The following is a 17,500-nucleotide window of genomic DNA, read 5'->3' on the forward strand; positions in this document are numbered from 1 at the left end:
TCTTCTCTCTGCTTCTCTCTTCTTCTCTCTTCCCTCTCTTCTCCTCTCTTCTCTCTCTTCTTCTCTCTTCTCCTCTCTTCTTCTCTCTGCTTCTCTCTTCTTCTCTCTCTCTCTCTTCTTCTCTCTTCTCCTCTCTGCTTCTCTCTTCTTCTCTCTTCTTCTCTCTTCTCTCTTCTTCTCTCTTTTCCTCTCTTCAGTGTTTGCTCTCTAGTCATCGTGTCATCCATGGTTGAACTCATCTAACCCCTGACCCCTGACCCCTAACCCCTGACTCCTGACCCCCTCAGGCAGTGTGAGGAGAGGTGCTGGCAGGTCCCAGCCGCCGGGGGGCCGGGGGGCCGGGGGGAGAGGCTGGCGTAGTAGCAGACAGCATGCCACGCTGGTGACATCATCCTCTCCCTGAGCTATGGTCCAACAATCACACTGTGATCCTACGACTGCTCGGAATCAGGGTTGAACAGGGGAGGCTGGTGGAGGTAGAAAACGGAGGATGGGCTCATGGTGACTCTGATGCCATTCCTCATTCCTTTACTATGCATTACAGTGAGCCCGTCCTCCGATTTCTACCTCCAGCAGCCTCCCCTGGAATGGGCATAGGGTTGTGTAGGATGTCTATTCTCTGTTTCTTAAGAGTGTTCTAGAGTGTTCTAGAGTGTTCTGGGGTGTTCCTGGAGTATTCCTAGAGTGTTCTAGAGTGTTCTAGAGTGTTCAGTCATGTGGAGTCTTGGAAGAACATTCTAGTATGTCTGCTAAGCATCTATGGAACGTCTCTCTCCCCCCATCACTATGCATGACCACCATCATTTGCGTACTTGTGCGTCCAGCTATGATATCCTATCCCTGGATGACTGCATCTGTGAGCTGACAGGCTGCAACAGGAGAGGGCTGCTGCCTGCTTGCTGCCTGCTTGCTGCCTGCTTGCTGCCTGCTTGGTGGTGGGTTGTAGAAACAGCTGTTGGGGTTATGTGATATGAAGGATCCCCAGGAGGCTAAAGAGGCAGGCGCAGACCAGCGTGATGCTGCGTGTGTGTGTGTGTGTGTGTGTGCATACGTGTGTGTGCATACGCGTGTGTGTTTGTGGTTGTGTGTGTGTGTGTGTGTGTGTGTGTGTGTGTGTGTGTGTGTGTGTGTGTGTGTGTGTGTGGTTGTGTGTGTGTGTGTGTGTGTGTGTGTGTGTGTGTGTGTGTGTGTGTGTGTGTGGTGTGTGTGTGTGTGTGTGTGTGTGTGTGTGTGTGTGTGTGTGAGACTGATACCGTGCACCCACAGAGATGTGAGAAATGCCTTTAAAACCCAGCTTGTCAACACGAGCGAGTTCAGCCCCGGTTCAGGGTCACAGTGAGGTGTGTGTGTGTGTGTGTGTGTGTGTGTGTGTGAGTGTGTGTGTGTGTGTGTGTGTGTGTGTGTGTGTGTGTGTGTGTGTGTGTGTGAGTGTGTGTGTGTGTGTGTGTGTGTGTGTGTGTGTGTGTGTGTGTGGAGGGCAGGGGGGTGGTCTTCCTCAGGGCTTAGAGAGGATTAACGGGGGTAACAGAGTCTGTCCCTTGCGGCCGTTCCTGATGATCTAGTCCGCGGGGGGGCTTGGCATCGGGGTCAAGGGTCACGCCAGCGTCCTCTCCTGCTCCAGTCCTCTCCTCAGCCAGTAAACAGGTTGTGACATCACTTCCTCCAGAAAAATGAAACATTTGGACCGGGGCCAGAAAGTTTCTCACGACAAAAAAACAACAAAAAGCCAAACCTCTCCAGCTTCCATGTCCTGAGGAGGAACAATGGCTGAGGAACACACCGCCGCTCAAAGACCACGTTTAAATCACTGAAAAAACACTTTAGCGCTTTTCTGTGCTCCTTGGCTTAAGAGACTGGTGCCGTGTTTCAATAAAGATTATGTTTTCAATAAATCACTTCCCTGATAAGTTAAACAGATTTCTCCGTCTCTCTCTGTGAGTTAATGACTCTGTGACACAAAGCCAACAGGTTTTAGGAGCTAATCTCCCCAGCAGTTACATCAGATCTGCTGGAGGAGCCTGGACTGTGTGTGTGTGTGTGTGTGTGTGTGTGTGTGTGTGTGTGTGTGTGTGTGTGTGTGTGTGTGTGTGTGTGTGTGTGTGTGTGTGTGTGTCTTGAGATGGTGTCTATCAAACAGAACTGGTCTGCCTAGTAACAGAGGCTCAACAACCTCTACCAGGGGAGGCTGGTGGAGGTAGAAATCGGAGGACGGGCTCATTGGAATGCATAGAATGGAATGAAGAATGGTATCAAACACATGTCCTCCGAATTCTGCCTCCACCAGCCTCCCCTGGACTCGTCACACTAACACTCTGAGCACTAGACCAGGACAAGGACAGCTCTCTTCTCTGAGCTGCAGTAACTCAATCAGAAAAGGTGGGTGGGTGGGTAGGTGGGTGGATGGGTGGGTGGGTAGGTGGGTGGGTGGGTGGGGGTGTAATCTGCTGAACCGTGACTCACCTCCATAACACCGTCACGTTGTAGACATGTTTACACGGGCCGCAGAGACACGCTGCGTAAACTAGAGTAACCTAGAGTAAACTAGAGTAAACTAGAGTAACCTAGAGTAAACTACATTAAACTACAGTAAACTAGATCAGCGCCCCGGTCGCAGCTCAGGTAGATTGCTGACTCCAATGTCTGGGCCGTCACGCGTGTCCTGTCAGATTACGTAACGCGCCGTGGCGATAATCTGACTTAATCCAGCAGGACTGTAGGGTAGGATTGGGCGGTGTTAGTCACTCTGGGGCAGGTTCACGGACACGGATTAAGACTAGTCCTGGGCCTGGTCACACTTCAGTAGAACTTCTCCATTGAAGATGCTTTGTAGACTAGGATTAGGCTTAATCTCTGTCCAGGAAACCAGTTTATGATCAATGTAATCCAGCTGTGCAGTATGGATGGGATGGTTGCCTTGGGAACAGGGGATAGCATTGACTTGTTATGAAGTCTATCTCCTGCTAAATCACCATGCTTACCTCAACATCACCATGCTTACCTCAACATCACCATGCTTACCTCAACATCACCATGCTTACCTTAACATCACCATTCATACCTCAACATCACCATTCATACCCCAACATCACGTTCAGCCCTTAAATGTCCCTCAACCTTGTGTTGTGTTTGTACATCTTGTCTGCTAAGTAGCTACTTCCTCAGGGTCAGAGGTCAGACCTCTGTACAATAGCAGCTTGTTTACCCCTCAGCTGTTCAAGGGGAGACAGGTGAGGGCCATCATCTTCATCCTCATCCTAAATGTGATCATCCTCAGAATCGCTGAGCCAGGCCCATATTTGGTCATAAACATGGAATCCTGAACATTAACAGCATTTTTCAGAGAGGAAAATAAGCGCAACAGTGCATGACTCATGTGTTTTAATGACTCATGTGTTTTAATGGGCGACCGGGCTGCCGACTGCAGCAGCGGTTTGTGAACCTGGTGTTTTAGGGACCGGTTTACTTTCCCTGTTTATGTACAATGTATTCTGTGTCGGAATGCAGAGTTGTTTGTGAGTTCTGAGCTATTTCAAGTGTATTTGTGTTAAGAGCCTCGTTGTGCTCAGGCCAGCCGGAGCAGGGAGGACCACTTGACTAGAATCCTTAGTTAGTTCAAGACTCTCTGATTTGCTTGATGTTTTGAGATGTAAAGAACCATGTCCAGAAACCAGAAACCAACCCTTGCCCCTAACCTCAAACCCCTCCTTCCCTAGCCCCGAGCCCCTACTCCCTACTCCCTAGCCCCTAGCCCCTAGCCCCTAGCCCCTACTCCCACCCCCCTAGCCCCTACTCCCTAACCCCTAACACCTAGGCCCTAGGCCCTAGCCCCACCTCCCTAGCCCCTACTCCCTAACCCCTAACACCTAGCCCCTACTCCCTAACCCCTAACACCTAGCCCCTAGCCCCTACTCCCAAACCCCTAACACCTAGCCCCTAGCCCCTACTCCCTAACCCCTAACACCTAGCCCCTAGCCCCTACTCCCTAACCCCTAACACCTAGCCCCTAGCCCCTAGCCCCTAACCCCTAACACCTAGCCCCTAGCCCCTAGCCCCTACTCCCTAACACTTAGCCCCTAGCCCCTAGCCCCTACTCCCTAACCCCTAACACCTAGCCCCTAGCCCCTACTCCCTAACCCCTAACACCTAGCCCCTACTCCCTAACCCCTAACACCTAGCCCCTAGCCCCTACTCCCTAACCCCTAACACCTAGCCCCTAGCCCCTAGAGGGTCAGTCTTCTATCATACAGACAGGCCAGAGGGTCACTCTTCTCTTAAAGGGATTAAAGGCCAATATGTCCCTCTGCTCATTAGCCTGAATATAACGACCCAGATGATAATCACTTTTTTATGAGCGTATGTATTTAATTACTGTGATCTTTACAAATCAAGAGAGGACATTCTGGATTAGGGGATTGTGTGTGTGTGTGTGTGTGTGTGTGTGTGTGTGTGTGTGTGTGTGTGTGTGTGTGTGTGTGTGTGTGTGCACTCCCATGGGTGTGTATGTGTGTGTGTGTGTGTGTGTGTGTGTGTGTGTGTGTGTGTGTGTGTGTGTGTGTGTGTGTGTGTGTGTGTGCACTCCCATGGGTGTGTGTGTGTGTGTGTGTATGTGTGTGCACATGCTCCTGTGTGTGTGTGTGTGTGTGTGTGTGTGTGTGTGTATGTGTGTGTGTGTGTGCGTGTGTGTATGTGTGTGCACACGCTCCTGTGTGTGTGTGTGTGTGTGTGTGTGTGTGTGTGTGTGTGTGTGTGTGTTTGTGTGTCTCCTGAGATTCTCTGGTTCCTTCATGTTGTGATAGAGCAGCTCCAGATCAGAGAGATTATTCGTGGCCATTCTCCAAGTTTGTTTTATTATTCTGTATTAATCCACAGCTCCACAGAACACGGGTTCAAGTATTTGATGTTATTAACAGCTGAATACACACACACACACACACACACACACACACACACACACACACACACACACACACTCCATGCCATCTCTAGAGGGTTTGAGCAGATGCTGGATAAAGTCCTCCAGTCTCTCAGCGTCTCCCCTCTCTTCCTCCTCTTCCTCTTCCTCTTCTTCATCTGTTATTGATTAAGCTCCTCCCCCCGGGGCTCTGCACCGCGGCCGGTGTGCCGTCACCCGCCCCAGGGAAACACGCGGTTAGATTTTTCGCTGAAAATAGCGTTTTTCTGTTCCTCTCGGATTCCGCTGAGAGCTTGGCTGAGTGGCTGTTCTACTGCCCCAGGAAGGGCAGTCAGGAGCTTCAGTTACACAGCTACTCCCTTCCTCCCTCCCTCCCTCCCTCCCTCCCTCCCTCCCTCCCTCCCCCCAGAGAGAAGATGAGATGCAAGGGGAGGGAGAGAGGGAGGGAAGGAGAGAGAGAGAGGGAGAGAGGGTGAGATGCAGTGGGAGGGAGGGAGAGAGAGAGTGAGAGGAAGAGAGGGTGAGATACAGGGAGAGGGAGGGAGGGAGGGAGGGAGGGAGGGAGGGAGGGAGAGGGAGAGAAGGTCAGATGCAGGGGGATTGTGGTTAAGCAGAGTCCTTCAGAATATGAATTGCTTCAGCATGTATCTCAGAATGATAAGTCACGTAGGAGAAGTCATCTTGCCAAAAAACAAACAAAACCTGTCTAACTGTGGACTTCCAAACTGAGGTGGTTTCTCCTCAACATTGCCCAATATAGAATTTGTGTTCTGTCTGTTTTTATGATTTGATATCCTCTCATTTAAGCCACCATGGAAATAAGACCATGACCGTGTGTGTGTGTGTGCGTGTGTGTGTGTGTGTGTGTGTGTGTGTGTGTGTGTGTGTGTGTTATCCATAACGGGTGTTAATGTATGGATGTAGTAGTATTGAAGTTTTGAAGTTTTGGCTGTATATGTTTTGAATGATCTCAAAGAGTAACTAATTCAACCCCCCTCCCTCCCTCCCCCCTGCCCCCTCCCTCCCCCCAGGCTCCCCCCCCCTCAGTGGTACAGGGACAGTGGTGGTGGCGGTGGATGATGTCAACGACAGCGTCCCGGTCTTTAGCTCCTCCTCCTTTCATACCTCTGTCGCCGAGGACGCCCCCACCGGTACTGACGTCCTATTGGTCAACAGCTCTGACGCCGACGTAGGCCTCAACGGAGTGATCAGGTACGTCAGGACTCGAACCCACACACACCGCTCACCTGGCCTTTAGCTCAACAGGCTACTCAGACTCCATAAGGTTCGATGGGAGGGAGGGAGAGGGGGAGAGAGGGGGGGAGGGAGGAGATAGAGAGAGAGTAGCGATGGAGAGAGAGACAGAGAGAGAGAGAGGCAGAGAGAGAGAGAGAGAGAGAGAGAGAGAGGGAGAGAGAGGGAGGGGTCCAGACCACCATACAGGCCCAAAGCAAGGTGGTCTTATGCAGAACACCCCGGATCAAACCCCCTCCAACCCCCCCATAGAGGGGTCTCCCTCCCCTCTCCATCCCCTCTCCCAAGCCGGACATCTGACTCACCATGCCCCCCCCCCCTTCCCTCCCCCCCAGTGTTACCCCAGTGGGGTTACTGGGGAGAGAGGAGGGGGGGAGACACTGGGGGGGAGGGGGGGCACAACGCGCCCCACTTTCCCAAAATAGCGTAATGAGGATGTTAATGATGTCTGACAGAGCTGGTAGACCCCAACAGGGGTTCCCCTGGGTCCTACTTCTCAAACACACACACACACACACACACACACACACACACACACACACACACACACACACACACACACTAACACACACACACACACACACTAACACACACTCACACACACACACACACACACTTGCCTTCCGTTCTTCTCCCTGTTCTTCCAGTGTGTTAACACTACAGGCCCCAGCAGCAGCTCTGTCTCTGGACCGCGGTTCAACCCAGGACGGTTGTTGTTGTGGTTGTTGTTGTTGTTGTTGTGGTTGTTGTTGTGGTTGTGGTTGTTGTTGTTGTTGTTGTTGTTGTGGTTGTTGTGGTTGTGGTTGTGGTTGTGGTTGTGGTTGTGGTTGTGGTTGTGGTTGTGGTTGTTGTTGTGGTTGTGGTTGTTGTTGTGGTTGTGGTTGTGGTTGTTGTGGTTGTTGTGGTGGTTGTTGTGGTTGTTGTGGTTGTTGTTGTGGTTGTTGTTGTTGTTGTGGTTGTGGTTGTTGTTGTGGTTGTGGTTGTGGTTGTTGTTGTGGTTGTTGTGGTTGTGGTTGTGGTTGTGGTTGTGGTTGTTGTTGTGGTTGTGGTTGTGGTTGTGGTTGTGGTTGTGGTTGTTGTTGTGGTTGTTGTTGTGGTTGTGGTTGTTGTGGTTGTGGTTGTGGTTGTGGTTGTGGTTGTGGTTGTGGTTGTGGTTGTTGTTGTGGTTGTGGTTGTTGTCGTCCTAATATCTGTCCCTGTCCCATGTCGTCGAGTCATTTGTCTCTGGCTTCAGATGGGGAATACTTCTCTGAGTACGTCCCTGTGTGTGTGAGAGAGCGTGTGTGTGTACATGTGTGTGTGTGTCCATGTGTGTGTACATCTGTGTGTGTACATGTGTGTGTACATGTGTGTGTGTGTGTACGTGTGTGTGTGTGTGTACGTGTGTGTGTGTGTACATGTGTGTGTGTGTGTCCATGGGTGTGTACATCTGTGTGTGTACATGTGTGTGTGTGTGTGTGTACGTGTGTGTGTGTGTGTACGTGTGTGTGTGTGTCAGGGAGTGTTTGTGTCTGGGCCCGGCTGGAAAGCTTCTGAGACAGAGAGGAGAAACCCGATCCTCTCTTGGAAACCAGAAAAGTACGGTTCTCTCTGGTCGTAAAGAATTCTGGGGCGACTCCAAGCGTGGTCCTCCAAGCAGAGCTCTGGACCGGAGGGCCTCTCTCTGTAAGAGAGAAAAACACAGGAAAGAAAATGGAACGAGTAACGTTGATAGACTCTGAAGAGGGACACTTTAGAAATGGGTTTGTGTTTTTACATGATGGACGACACAGTGGTACATTTTTCTAACGTGAATCATAACAAGATTATGAAGTTATTTTAGGTTTGTGTTTTCTTTTCTCCTGTGGAGTCTGTGCTGCTGTCTGTAAAGCTTTAAACACTGCCCTCCATAGGACTGAGCTGGCAATGCTGACCAGGAGATTTTAATCCAGGCTTCTCGCTGCAGATGATCATGTCTGTGTTGGGGAGGCAGGTAGCCTAGAGGTCAGAGGTCAGAGAGGCAGGTAGCCTAGAGGTCAGAGGTCAGAGAGGCAGGTAGCCTAGAGGATAGAGGTCAGAGAGGCAGGTAGCCTAGAGGTCAGAGGTCAGAGAGGCAGGTAGCCTAGAGGTCAGAGGTCAGAGAGGCAGGTAGCCTAGAGGTCAGAGGTCAGAGAGGCAGGTAGCCTAGAGGTTAGAGGTCAGAGAGGCAGCTAGCTAGAGGTTAGAGGTCAGAGAGGCAGGTAGCCTAGAGGTCAGAGGTCAGAGAGGCAGGTAGCCTAGAGGTTAGAGGTCAGAGAGGCCGGCCATCATAGGTCACTGGTTCCATGTTGTTTGTAGATACATTTTAGTAGATGCTTTTATCCAAAGCGACTTACAATAAGTCCATGTGTTTAAAATAAGTGTACATCAGTCATCCTACGTAAAACCTCCTAAACCTATACATTAGATCAACCCCTAAACCCTCTCCCCCTCCCCTCTCCCCCCTAAACCCTTTCTCCTCTCCCCCTACACCCTCCCCTCTCCCCCCTAAACCATCTCTCCTCTCCCCCCTAAACCCTCTCCCCTCTCCCCCCTAAACCCTCTCCCCTCTCCCCCCTAAACCCTCTCTCCTCTCCCCCCTAAACCCTCTCCTCTCCCCCCCACAGCTACAGCCTGACAGGAGGCAATGGCCAGTTCTCCATCAACCCGGCCACGGGTCAGATCATCACCAGCTCCCTGCTGGACCGCGAGGCTCGGGGGGACTACCAACTCCTGGTGGTGGCCACGGATGGGGGGCTTCCCCTGGGCTTGTCCAGCTCTGCCACCGTCTCTGTGGTGGTCTCTGACATCAACGACAACCCTCCACGCTTCCACCATCACCCCTACGTCACACACATCCCAGCCTCTACCTCCACAGGTAGACACACACACACACACACACACACACACACACACACACACAGATTTAATATTATATTTATATATATTTATGATTGCATATTTTTGATACAGTTTATAGATGTATTGATATAACATCCTATTAATGAAGAGTATAAACCATAGTGTCAGTGTGTGTTGTGATGTATTCTCTCCTGTGTCCTCTAGGCTCTCTGGTGTTTGCGGTGACAGTGACAGATGAGGACGCGGGACCCAACGCGCTGCTCCACTACTCTCTGACTGGACGCAACGCCGAGCGCTTCAGCATCGACCCGGTCCGAGGAGCCATCACAGCCAATGAGAGGCTCACAGGCACCTCCGAGGTCACCCTCACCGTCCGAGTTAAGGACGGGGGGACCAATCCCAAGACAGATACCACCACTGTCACCGTGCGATTCGTCACCGGTGGGGACTTCCCCGTCATCAAGCTGAAGGAGCGGGCGTTCACCTTCCCTGAAAGCCAATCAACGAACACTGTCGTTACCACCGTGACCGGGTCCTCCACGCGGGGCGGGGCCCTGTCCTACTATGTTGCCAGCGGCAACCTGGACGACGCGTTCCACATCAACCCACTGACCGGCGAGCTGTCGATCAAGCGCTCCCTGGACTACGAGAACATCCAGAAGTACGTCCTGTGGATCGAGGCGAGGGACCAGGGCTTCCCTCCGTACTCCTCCTATGAGAGGGTGGAGGTCACGGTCCTGGACGTCAATGACAACCACCCCGTGTTCGACCGGGAGCCGTTCCACGCCGAGATCCTGGAGAGCCTCTCCCCCCAGCGGGTCCTCATGGTCCGGGCCGAGGACAGGGACAGCGGGCCCAACGGCCAGCTGGAGTACGCCATCGTGGACGGCAACCAGGAGAACAGCTTCAGTGTGAACCGGGCCACTGGCGAGATCCGGACCACCCGGCCTCTGGACCGGGAGAAGGCAGCCCAGTACGCCCTGAAGGTCAAGGCCACCGACCGTGGCTCTCAGCCCAAGAGCACCGTGGTCAAGGTCCTCATCGACGTTCTGGACGTCAACGACAACGCCCCGAGGTTCTCCAAGATCTTTAGCGCCACCGTGCCCGAGAACGCGCCCGTCGGCTACACCGTCACCCGGGTGACGACCACGGACGAGGACGCGGGCGCTAACGCTGTTAGTCACTATTCCATCACCGACGCCAGCCTCCCGTTCGCCGTCAACCCGAGCACGGGCGACATCACCATCAGCAGGCCTCTCAACAGGGAGGACACGGACCACTACATCGCCAAGGTCTCCGCCCATGACTCAGGCTGGACGGTGAGCACGGACGTGACCATATTCGTGACGGATGTTAATGATAACGCACCGAGGTTCAGCAGGCCGTCGTACTACCTGGACTACCCCGAGCTGATGGAGGTGGGGTCACAGGTCACGCAGGTCTCCGCCACCGACCCGGACCAGGGGTCCAACGGGAAGATCTTCTACTTCATCCGGTCCCAGTCCGAGTACTTCAGAATCAACTCCAGCTCTGGAGAGATCTTCATCAAACAGCAGCTGAAGTACCAGAACTCATCTGGAGCCAGTAACATCAACATCAACCGCCATAGCTTCATCGTCACGGCCTCAGACAGAGCCACCAAGCCCCTGATGAGTGAAGCCACCGTTATTGTGAATATCGTGGACAGTAATGACAATCCACCCAAGTTTGAATCCTCCAGCTATTTCACTCCTGTCACCAAGAGTGTTAAGGTTGGCACCAAGCTCCTCAGAGTGATCGCTCACGACAAGAAGGACTTTGGCCTCAACTCGGAGGTGGAGTACGTCATATCAGGAGGCAACAGCTCCAGCAAGTTCAAACTGGACAAGCAGAGCGGCTGGGTGACGGTGGCTTCCTCCCTCACCTCCGACATGAACAGAGTCTTCCTCCTGGACGTGACGGCCAGGGACCGAGGGAACCCGCCTTTGTCCAGCAGAGCCGCGGTCCGCGTGGCCGTCACCGAGGAGAACCACCACACCCCGGAGTTCTCCCAGAACCAGGTGACGGCGACGGTACCGGAGAGCCTGGCTGTCGGAACCGCGATCCGGACCTTGTCCGCCCGGGACAAGGACAAGGAGATGAACGGTCTGATCGCCTACAACATCACCGCCGGCAACGAGCCGGGCCTGTTCTCCGTTAACACCAAGACAGGAGTGCTCTCACTGGTCCTGCCGCTGGACTACGAGGAGAAGCAGAGGCACGACCTCCGGGTCACCGCCACGGACGGAGGCTGGATCGCCAAGACCAGCTACGTCGCTGTGACGATCCACGTGACGGACGTGAACGACAACCCTCCCGCCTTCGACCTGGACGAGTACTTCCCCGTAGTCCAGGAGAACGTCCCCAGCGGGACCACCGTGGTCAAGATGAACGCCACCGACCGCGATGCGGGGGCGAACGCCGTCATGGCGTACGTGATCCAGTCGTCAGACAGCGACCTGTTCGTCATCGACCCCAACACGGGCGTCATCACTACGCAGGGGTTCCTGGACTACGAGGCCAAGCAGGTGTACCACCTGACCGTCAAGGCCTTCAACGTCCCTGACGAGGAGCGATGCAGCTTCGCTAATGTCAACATCCAGCTGAAGGGAGCCAATGAGTACGTCCCGCGCTTCGTATCCAAGCAGTACTACTTTGAGGTGTCTGAGGCGGCACCCAGAGGCACGGTGGTGAGTGGACTGATTTGATTGTTTGATTTGATTGTTTGATATAGATAGTTTGCCCTGTGTAATAACAGTATTATAACACTAGTAACATTGTATTAACATTTTACATGGACATTTGGTGGGAGAAATTAATGCACACACACACACACACACACACACACACACACACACACACACACACACACACACACACTACAATGAAACATGTTTATGTTCTGTTTTATGTTTATATTATATCTTTAACCTTTAACCCTCCAGGTGGGAGAGGTGTTCGCCAGCGACCGCGACCAGGGAGAAGACGGCGTCGTTTACTACCTCATCTTCGGCCGCAGCCGGAGGAAGGGCTTCAGCATCAACCAGACCACGGGTCAGATCTACGTCACGGGCCCGCTGGACCGCGAGAACGAGGAGAAGATCTCCCTCAAGGTCCTGGCCAAGAACGCCGGCAGCATCCGCGGCGCGGACATCGACGAGGTGTTCGTCAACATCACCGTCCTGGACGCCAACGACCCGCCGGTGTTCAGCCAGCAGCTGTACGACGTCCAGATCAGCGAGGGCCTCTCCCCGGGGGGGCTGGTCACCTTCGTCAGCGCCCAGGACTCGGACTCAGTCCCCAGCTGGAGCCGTTTCTCCTACAGCCTCATCTCCTCCTTCGCCCCCTCCGCCCCCAGGAACATCTTCACCATCAACCCTCAGACCGGTCAGGTGTCCGTAGGGGCGGAGCTAGACCGCGAGACCACGCCTGTTTATAACCTCACCCTGCTGGCGGTGGACTCTGGGTCGCCCGCAGCGACGGGGACCGCTATGTTGATCGTCAATCTGGAGGACATTAATGACAATGGGCCGACGCTGACCACGGCGAGGGCGGAGGTGATGGAGAACCAGCGGGCGGGGACGGAGGTTGTGACGCTCACCGCCACGGACCCGGACCTGGCACCCAATCAGGGCCCGTTCACGTACAGTCTGGTCAGCGCCGGGTCGGCCACCAGCTACTTCAGCCTCAGTCCTGCGGGGGTTCTGACCACCAGCAGGGAGATCGACAGAGAGACCATCAGCGACTTCTACCTCTCCGTGATCATCAAGGACTCAGGTGAGAGAGAGAGGGAGGGAGGGAGGGAGGGAGGGAGAGAGAGAGAGAGAGAGGGAGAGAGAAGGAGAGAGTAATTTCTTATACATGTCTTTTATTTATTTTTATTTTTTTCCATAACAGTCCTTGTGTATTTTGTATCTACAGTAGACCAACTTCCTACGGTGCCTATATCATGTCCAATGTACTGCAAATATAAATTGCATAAAATTACAATTTTAAATAAAGTTTGATTGTATTGGTCTGGACCTAGGCGTCCCCCAGATGTCCTCTACAGGAACCGTCCACGTGACGGTGAGCGACCAGAACGACAACCCGTCCAAACCGCGGTCCGTGGAGATCTATGTCCACTACTTTGGTAACATGTTCCCTGGGGGGTCGCTGGGGGAGGTGAAGCCCCAGGACCCTGACAGCCAGGACACCTTCCACTGCTCCCTGACCCCCCCGGCCTCCAGCCTCTTCTCCATCCCCAAGGGAGGCTGCTCCCTGGCCTCCAAGGCCCGCTCCGCCGACGGAACCTTCGAGCTGACGGTCCGCAGCAGCGACGGCGTCCACGGTGCCGTCTCCTCCAACGCCAAAGTCTTCTTCGTGGGTTTCACCAATGCCACAGTGGACAACAGCATCCTGATACGCCTCCGCACGCAAGGCGTCAAAACCTTCCTGACCAATCACTACCTCAGCTTTCTGCGCATTGCCAACTCCCAGCTGGCCGGGCTCGGAACCGCGGTCCAGCTGTACGGCGCCTTTGAGCTCCAGAACCAGACGTTCCTGACGGCGGCGGTCAGGCGCGGCCACGGCCAGTACGTCAACCCCAGCGGCGTCGCCACCTTCTTCCAGAGCATCAAGGACCTACTCCACCGCCAGAGCGGCGTGCAGATCGACGCCATCGACCATGACCCGTGCGTCCGCAACCCCTGCCGGAACGGCGGCAGCTGCAAGCGGAGGCTCAGCGTCGGGCCGGAGACGACCACGGAGGAGAGCGTCCCGGTGATCCTGGTGTCCAACCGTCCCCTCCAGCCCTACGCCTGCAGCTGCCCGCCGGGCTATGCCGGGCCGCTGTGCGAGACGGACATCGACGAGTGTATGCCGTCGCCCTGCCACAACGGAGGGTCCTGCCTCAACCTGGTGGGAGGTTTTTCCTGCTCCTGCCCCGAGGGTTTCACGGGGATGGCCTGTGAGAGGGACGTCAACGAGTGCCTCTCCAACCCCTGCAAGAATGGGGCGCTCTGCCAGAACTATCCCGGCGGGTTCAACTGTCTCTGCAAGTCCGGTTTCGCAGGTACCGTATGGGATATGGCGTTACACGCTGTACGACACACACACACACACACACACACACACACACACACACAAACACACACACATATACAGAACACACACACACACTCACACTGTGCTACACACGATTCCTGCCTTGTGTCCAAGTAAAATATTTTCTTCCAAGCGATTGCGAGAGGTGCTGTAACCCAAGCATCCAGGCCTGCCTGCCAGAGAGTGTCTGCTTGGTGGAGGGCTAGCCGGGGGTATCAGCTGTGATGTGTATCAGCCCTCCGTGTTGACTTTAATAAATAGGATGAAACCAAGTTGACTCCGGGGGGGTTCTCACAGCTCTGTGGACTGCACACTCCCCCCCCACTAGTCTCCACCTCTCACATCCCCCCGCATGCCTGTCCTTCCACATGACCCAGATAACAGTAGGTGCTTCAACCCCTCTCAATCAAGACCCTCTCATTTGGCAAAGTACCCAGCAGATTTATATCTCTGTCCAGAGGTTTCACTCCACTTCAGATTCTTGTGTTTCTACGGAAGTTAAACAGCTAATTTGAAAAAGGGGGGATATGATTTGCGCTAAGCTGTCCCTCGCTGTGTGGAAGTGTTTGAGGTAAATCAGAATCTTCCCCCGCTTCAGAGAGCGGTGCTACGTTGATCCCGTGATGAATAAGATAATATTACTCTTCGTAAAGGGAGTGTGTATGGAGGAGTGTCAGTGAAAACAGGGGTTTGAGTCATGTGTGTTTGGCCAGCTGTGGAGGTTCTGCAGTGTCTGAGGGACAGGTCCAAATGGGTCCGGCGACCACAGACGGTTCTCCTCAGCTCCGCTCGTGACTGTTCTGGTTCATTACGACCGTAACAAATGACCACGAAGTGTAAATGCTACGTTAATCATGACCAACGACCTTTCTTGAAGCGTCAGCCGCACCTATTGGCTTACGGTAATGGGCCCGCCCCCCTCCCCCGCTGACCCCTCCACTTCCTGTTTGGGCTGCCTGATTGTGGTGGAGCAATCTGTCTCCATTAAGCGATGTGACTGATGGTGCAGGGTCAGGGGTCAAGATTGAGAGCCTAGAAACACATTATTCAGAAGGTCATTGTCAGTCAGACTTGCTGCATATGTGTTTTGTCTGAGTCTAGTATTGTACCATCTTTTATTGAATGTCTTATTTTTTTGTTTTATCCTTGAATTGTCATATTTTCATCGCATCACATTTGGTGTGCCGGCCTCAGAGATCAGAAGTGGTTAAAAGATCGCATCAAAACATGACCTCTGTCCGTTCTCGCTCGGTCATGTGACTTTGAAGGGAGTTCAGCGGAGTTACCAGGTGTGAGCTTCCCTGTGTTTTGGTTTCTGAAGTCTTGGAGGTGATTAAAAGCTTCAGTGACAGAAGCTGTAGGAAAAAGAGGCCTTCGCATGAACTGTGTCCCCCCCCCCCCCCCCCCCCCTGCACCCACCCCCCCTGTGCCTGCCTCCCCTGTCACCTCATCCATCTCCCTGTGTTGCTCTGTGCCCCCCCCCCCCCAGGTAAAACCTGTGGCTCCATCATCGACCACTGTGAGTGTAACCCGTGTTTTAACGGCGGCTCCTGCCAGAACAGAGTGGAGGGTTATTATTGCCACTGTGCCTTCGGTGAGTAAGAAGCAGACAGACACCAGGGGGAGGCCGGTGGAGGTAGAAATCGGAGGACGGGCTCATTATAATGCATGGAATGGAATGAGGAATGGTATCAAACACGTGTTTGAATGTTTGATATCATTCCTCATTCCATTCCATACATTACAATGAGCCCGTCCTCCGATTTCTACCTCCACCGGCCTCCCCTGATAGACATCTAGTCTCGATGATTAACCCTATCCTCCGGGTCAGTCCGTTCCCAGGGGATTCCTAGAGTGTGCACATGTTAGTTCCAGCCCTCCACCAACACACCAGGGGTCAGGGTCACTAAAGCTTCAAAGCTTAAGTAGTACTTAATTTCTCCAAACAAGCCAACCGCAAAGCCGAGAGTTTTAATTGTTTGCAGGTCAATTTTCTGTGTGTGAAAAAACGTAATTAAATGAAGAACTTTGCTGATCTAGGAGAGGAGTGGGCCTGGGATTTCTCAAAGGGTAAATACTACTTCAGGTATGAAGCTTTCGTGAAACTGGCCCCAGATTGGACGCATCTGATATAAGTTTATTAGTGAAATGAGTCACTGTGTGTTAGTGCTTGGCTGGAACAAAAATGTGCACACACTGGGAAATACTGAGATACTGGAAATAATGAGAAGATGATCAGCTGTCCAACCGTTGTGTGTGTTCTGTGCATGTTGTTCACATCGTGTGACCATCTTTCTCATATGTTGACCCAAATACGATGATGGCATTGGTAGGCGCTAGGCAACAGAGTCACTGCTGACGCTGTAGGTCCGACATGCAGTATAGTGACATCACAGCCCAGGGGAGGCTGTTGGAGGTAGAAATCGGAGGACATGCTCATTGTAATGCATGGAACGGAGTGGCGTGTTCCATTCCACACACAAGCGTGTTCCATTCCTGTTCCCACATGTTTGACACCATTCCTCATTTCTATCCCATGAATTACAATGAGCCCGTTCCTCGATCCCTACTTCCACCAGCCTGCCCTGCCACAGCCCTGTCTGACCCCCCCCCCCTCCATCCCCCCCACCCCCCTCCCCCCCTCCTCTCCTCCCCAGGCGTGTTCGGTAAGCATTGTGAGTTGAACAGCTATGGCTTCCAGGAGCTGTCCTACATGGACTTCCCCAGCCTGGACCCCAACAACAACTACATCTACGTCAAGTTCGCCACCATAAAGGCCGACGCCCTGCTCATGTATAACCACGACAACCAGACGGGCGACAAGGCGGAGTTCCTGGCGCTGGAGATCTACGAGGGGAGGATCCGCTTCTCCTTCAACCTGGGCAGCGGGACCTACCGCCTCATGACCATGATCAAGGTGGCGGACGGACACTTCCACACCGTCATCGCTCGCAGGGCCGGAATGGTGAGAGGGAACGTTGTGAAAGTGTGTGTGTGTGTGTGTGTGTGTTATCGCAGGGCTGGAATGGTGAGAGGGACATTGGGAAAGTGTGTGTGTGTGTGTGTGTGTGTGTGTGTGTGTGTGTGTGTGTGTGTGTGTGTGTGTGTGTGTGTGTGTGTGTGTCTGTGTGTTATCGCAGGGCTGGAATGGTGAGAGGGAACATTGGGAAAGTGTGTGTGTGTGTGGGGGGGGGGGGGGGGGGGGGAGGTGTGTGTGTGTGAGAGACAGAGGGAATGCTGGGAGAAAGTGATCCTCAGTCCTGGTCCTGGAGAGACTCAGTCCTGGTCCTGGAGAGACTCAGTCCTGGTCCTGGAGAGACTCAGTCCTGGTCCTGGAGAGACTCAGTCCTGGTCTGGGTTTTCTAGTTTTTT

General features: G+C 53.4%; 1 protein-coding gene across 1 annotated transcript in view; it reads left to right on the plus strand.

Moving 5' to 3' along the window:
* LOC310824897 (protocadherin Fat 4-like) overlaps positions 1–17,500 on the plus strand; it is a gene marked incomplete at its 5' end in the record, with an annotated part of 30,859 nt that overhangs the window by 1,658 nt on the left and 11,701 nt on the right. Inside the window, 8 exons of the mRNA XM_083698155.1 lie at positions 5,086–5,242; positions 5,944–6,124; positions 8,791–9,041; positions 9,230–11,733; positions 11,989–12,820; positions 13,071–14,096; positions 15,618–15,722; positions 16,786–17,093. Coding sequence (XP_083554281.1) covers positions 5,086–5,242; positions 5,944–6,124; positions 8,791–9,041; positions 9,230–11,733; positions 11,989–12,820; positions 13,071–14,096; positions 15,618–15,722; positions 16,786–17,093 — 5,364 coding nt within the window. The remainder of the gene's footprint in view (positions 1–5,085; positions 5,243–5,943; positions 6,125–8,790; positions 9,042–9,229; positions 11,734–11,988; positions 12,821–13,070; positions 14,097–15,617; positions 15,723–16,785; positions 17,094–17,500) is intronic.

This window comes from Argentina silus, assembly GCF_951799395.1.
Source record: "Argentina silus genome assembly, contig: scaffold_129, whole genome shotgun sequence".
NCBI classification, from domain to species: Eukaryota; Metazoa; Chordata; class Actinopteri; order Argentiniformes; family Argentinidae; genus Argentina; species Argentina silus.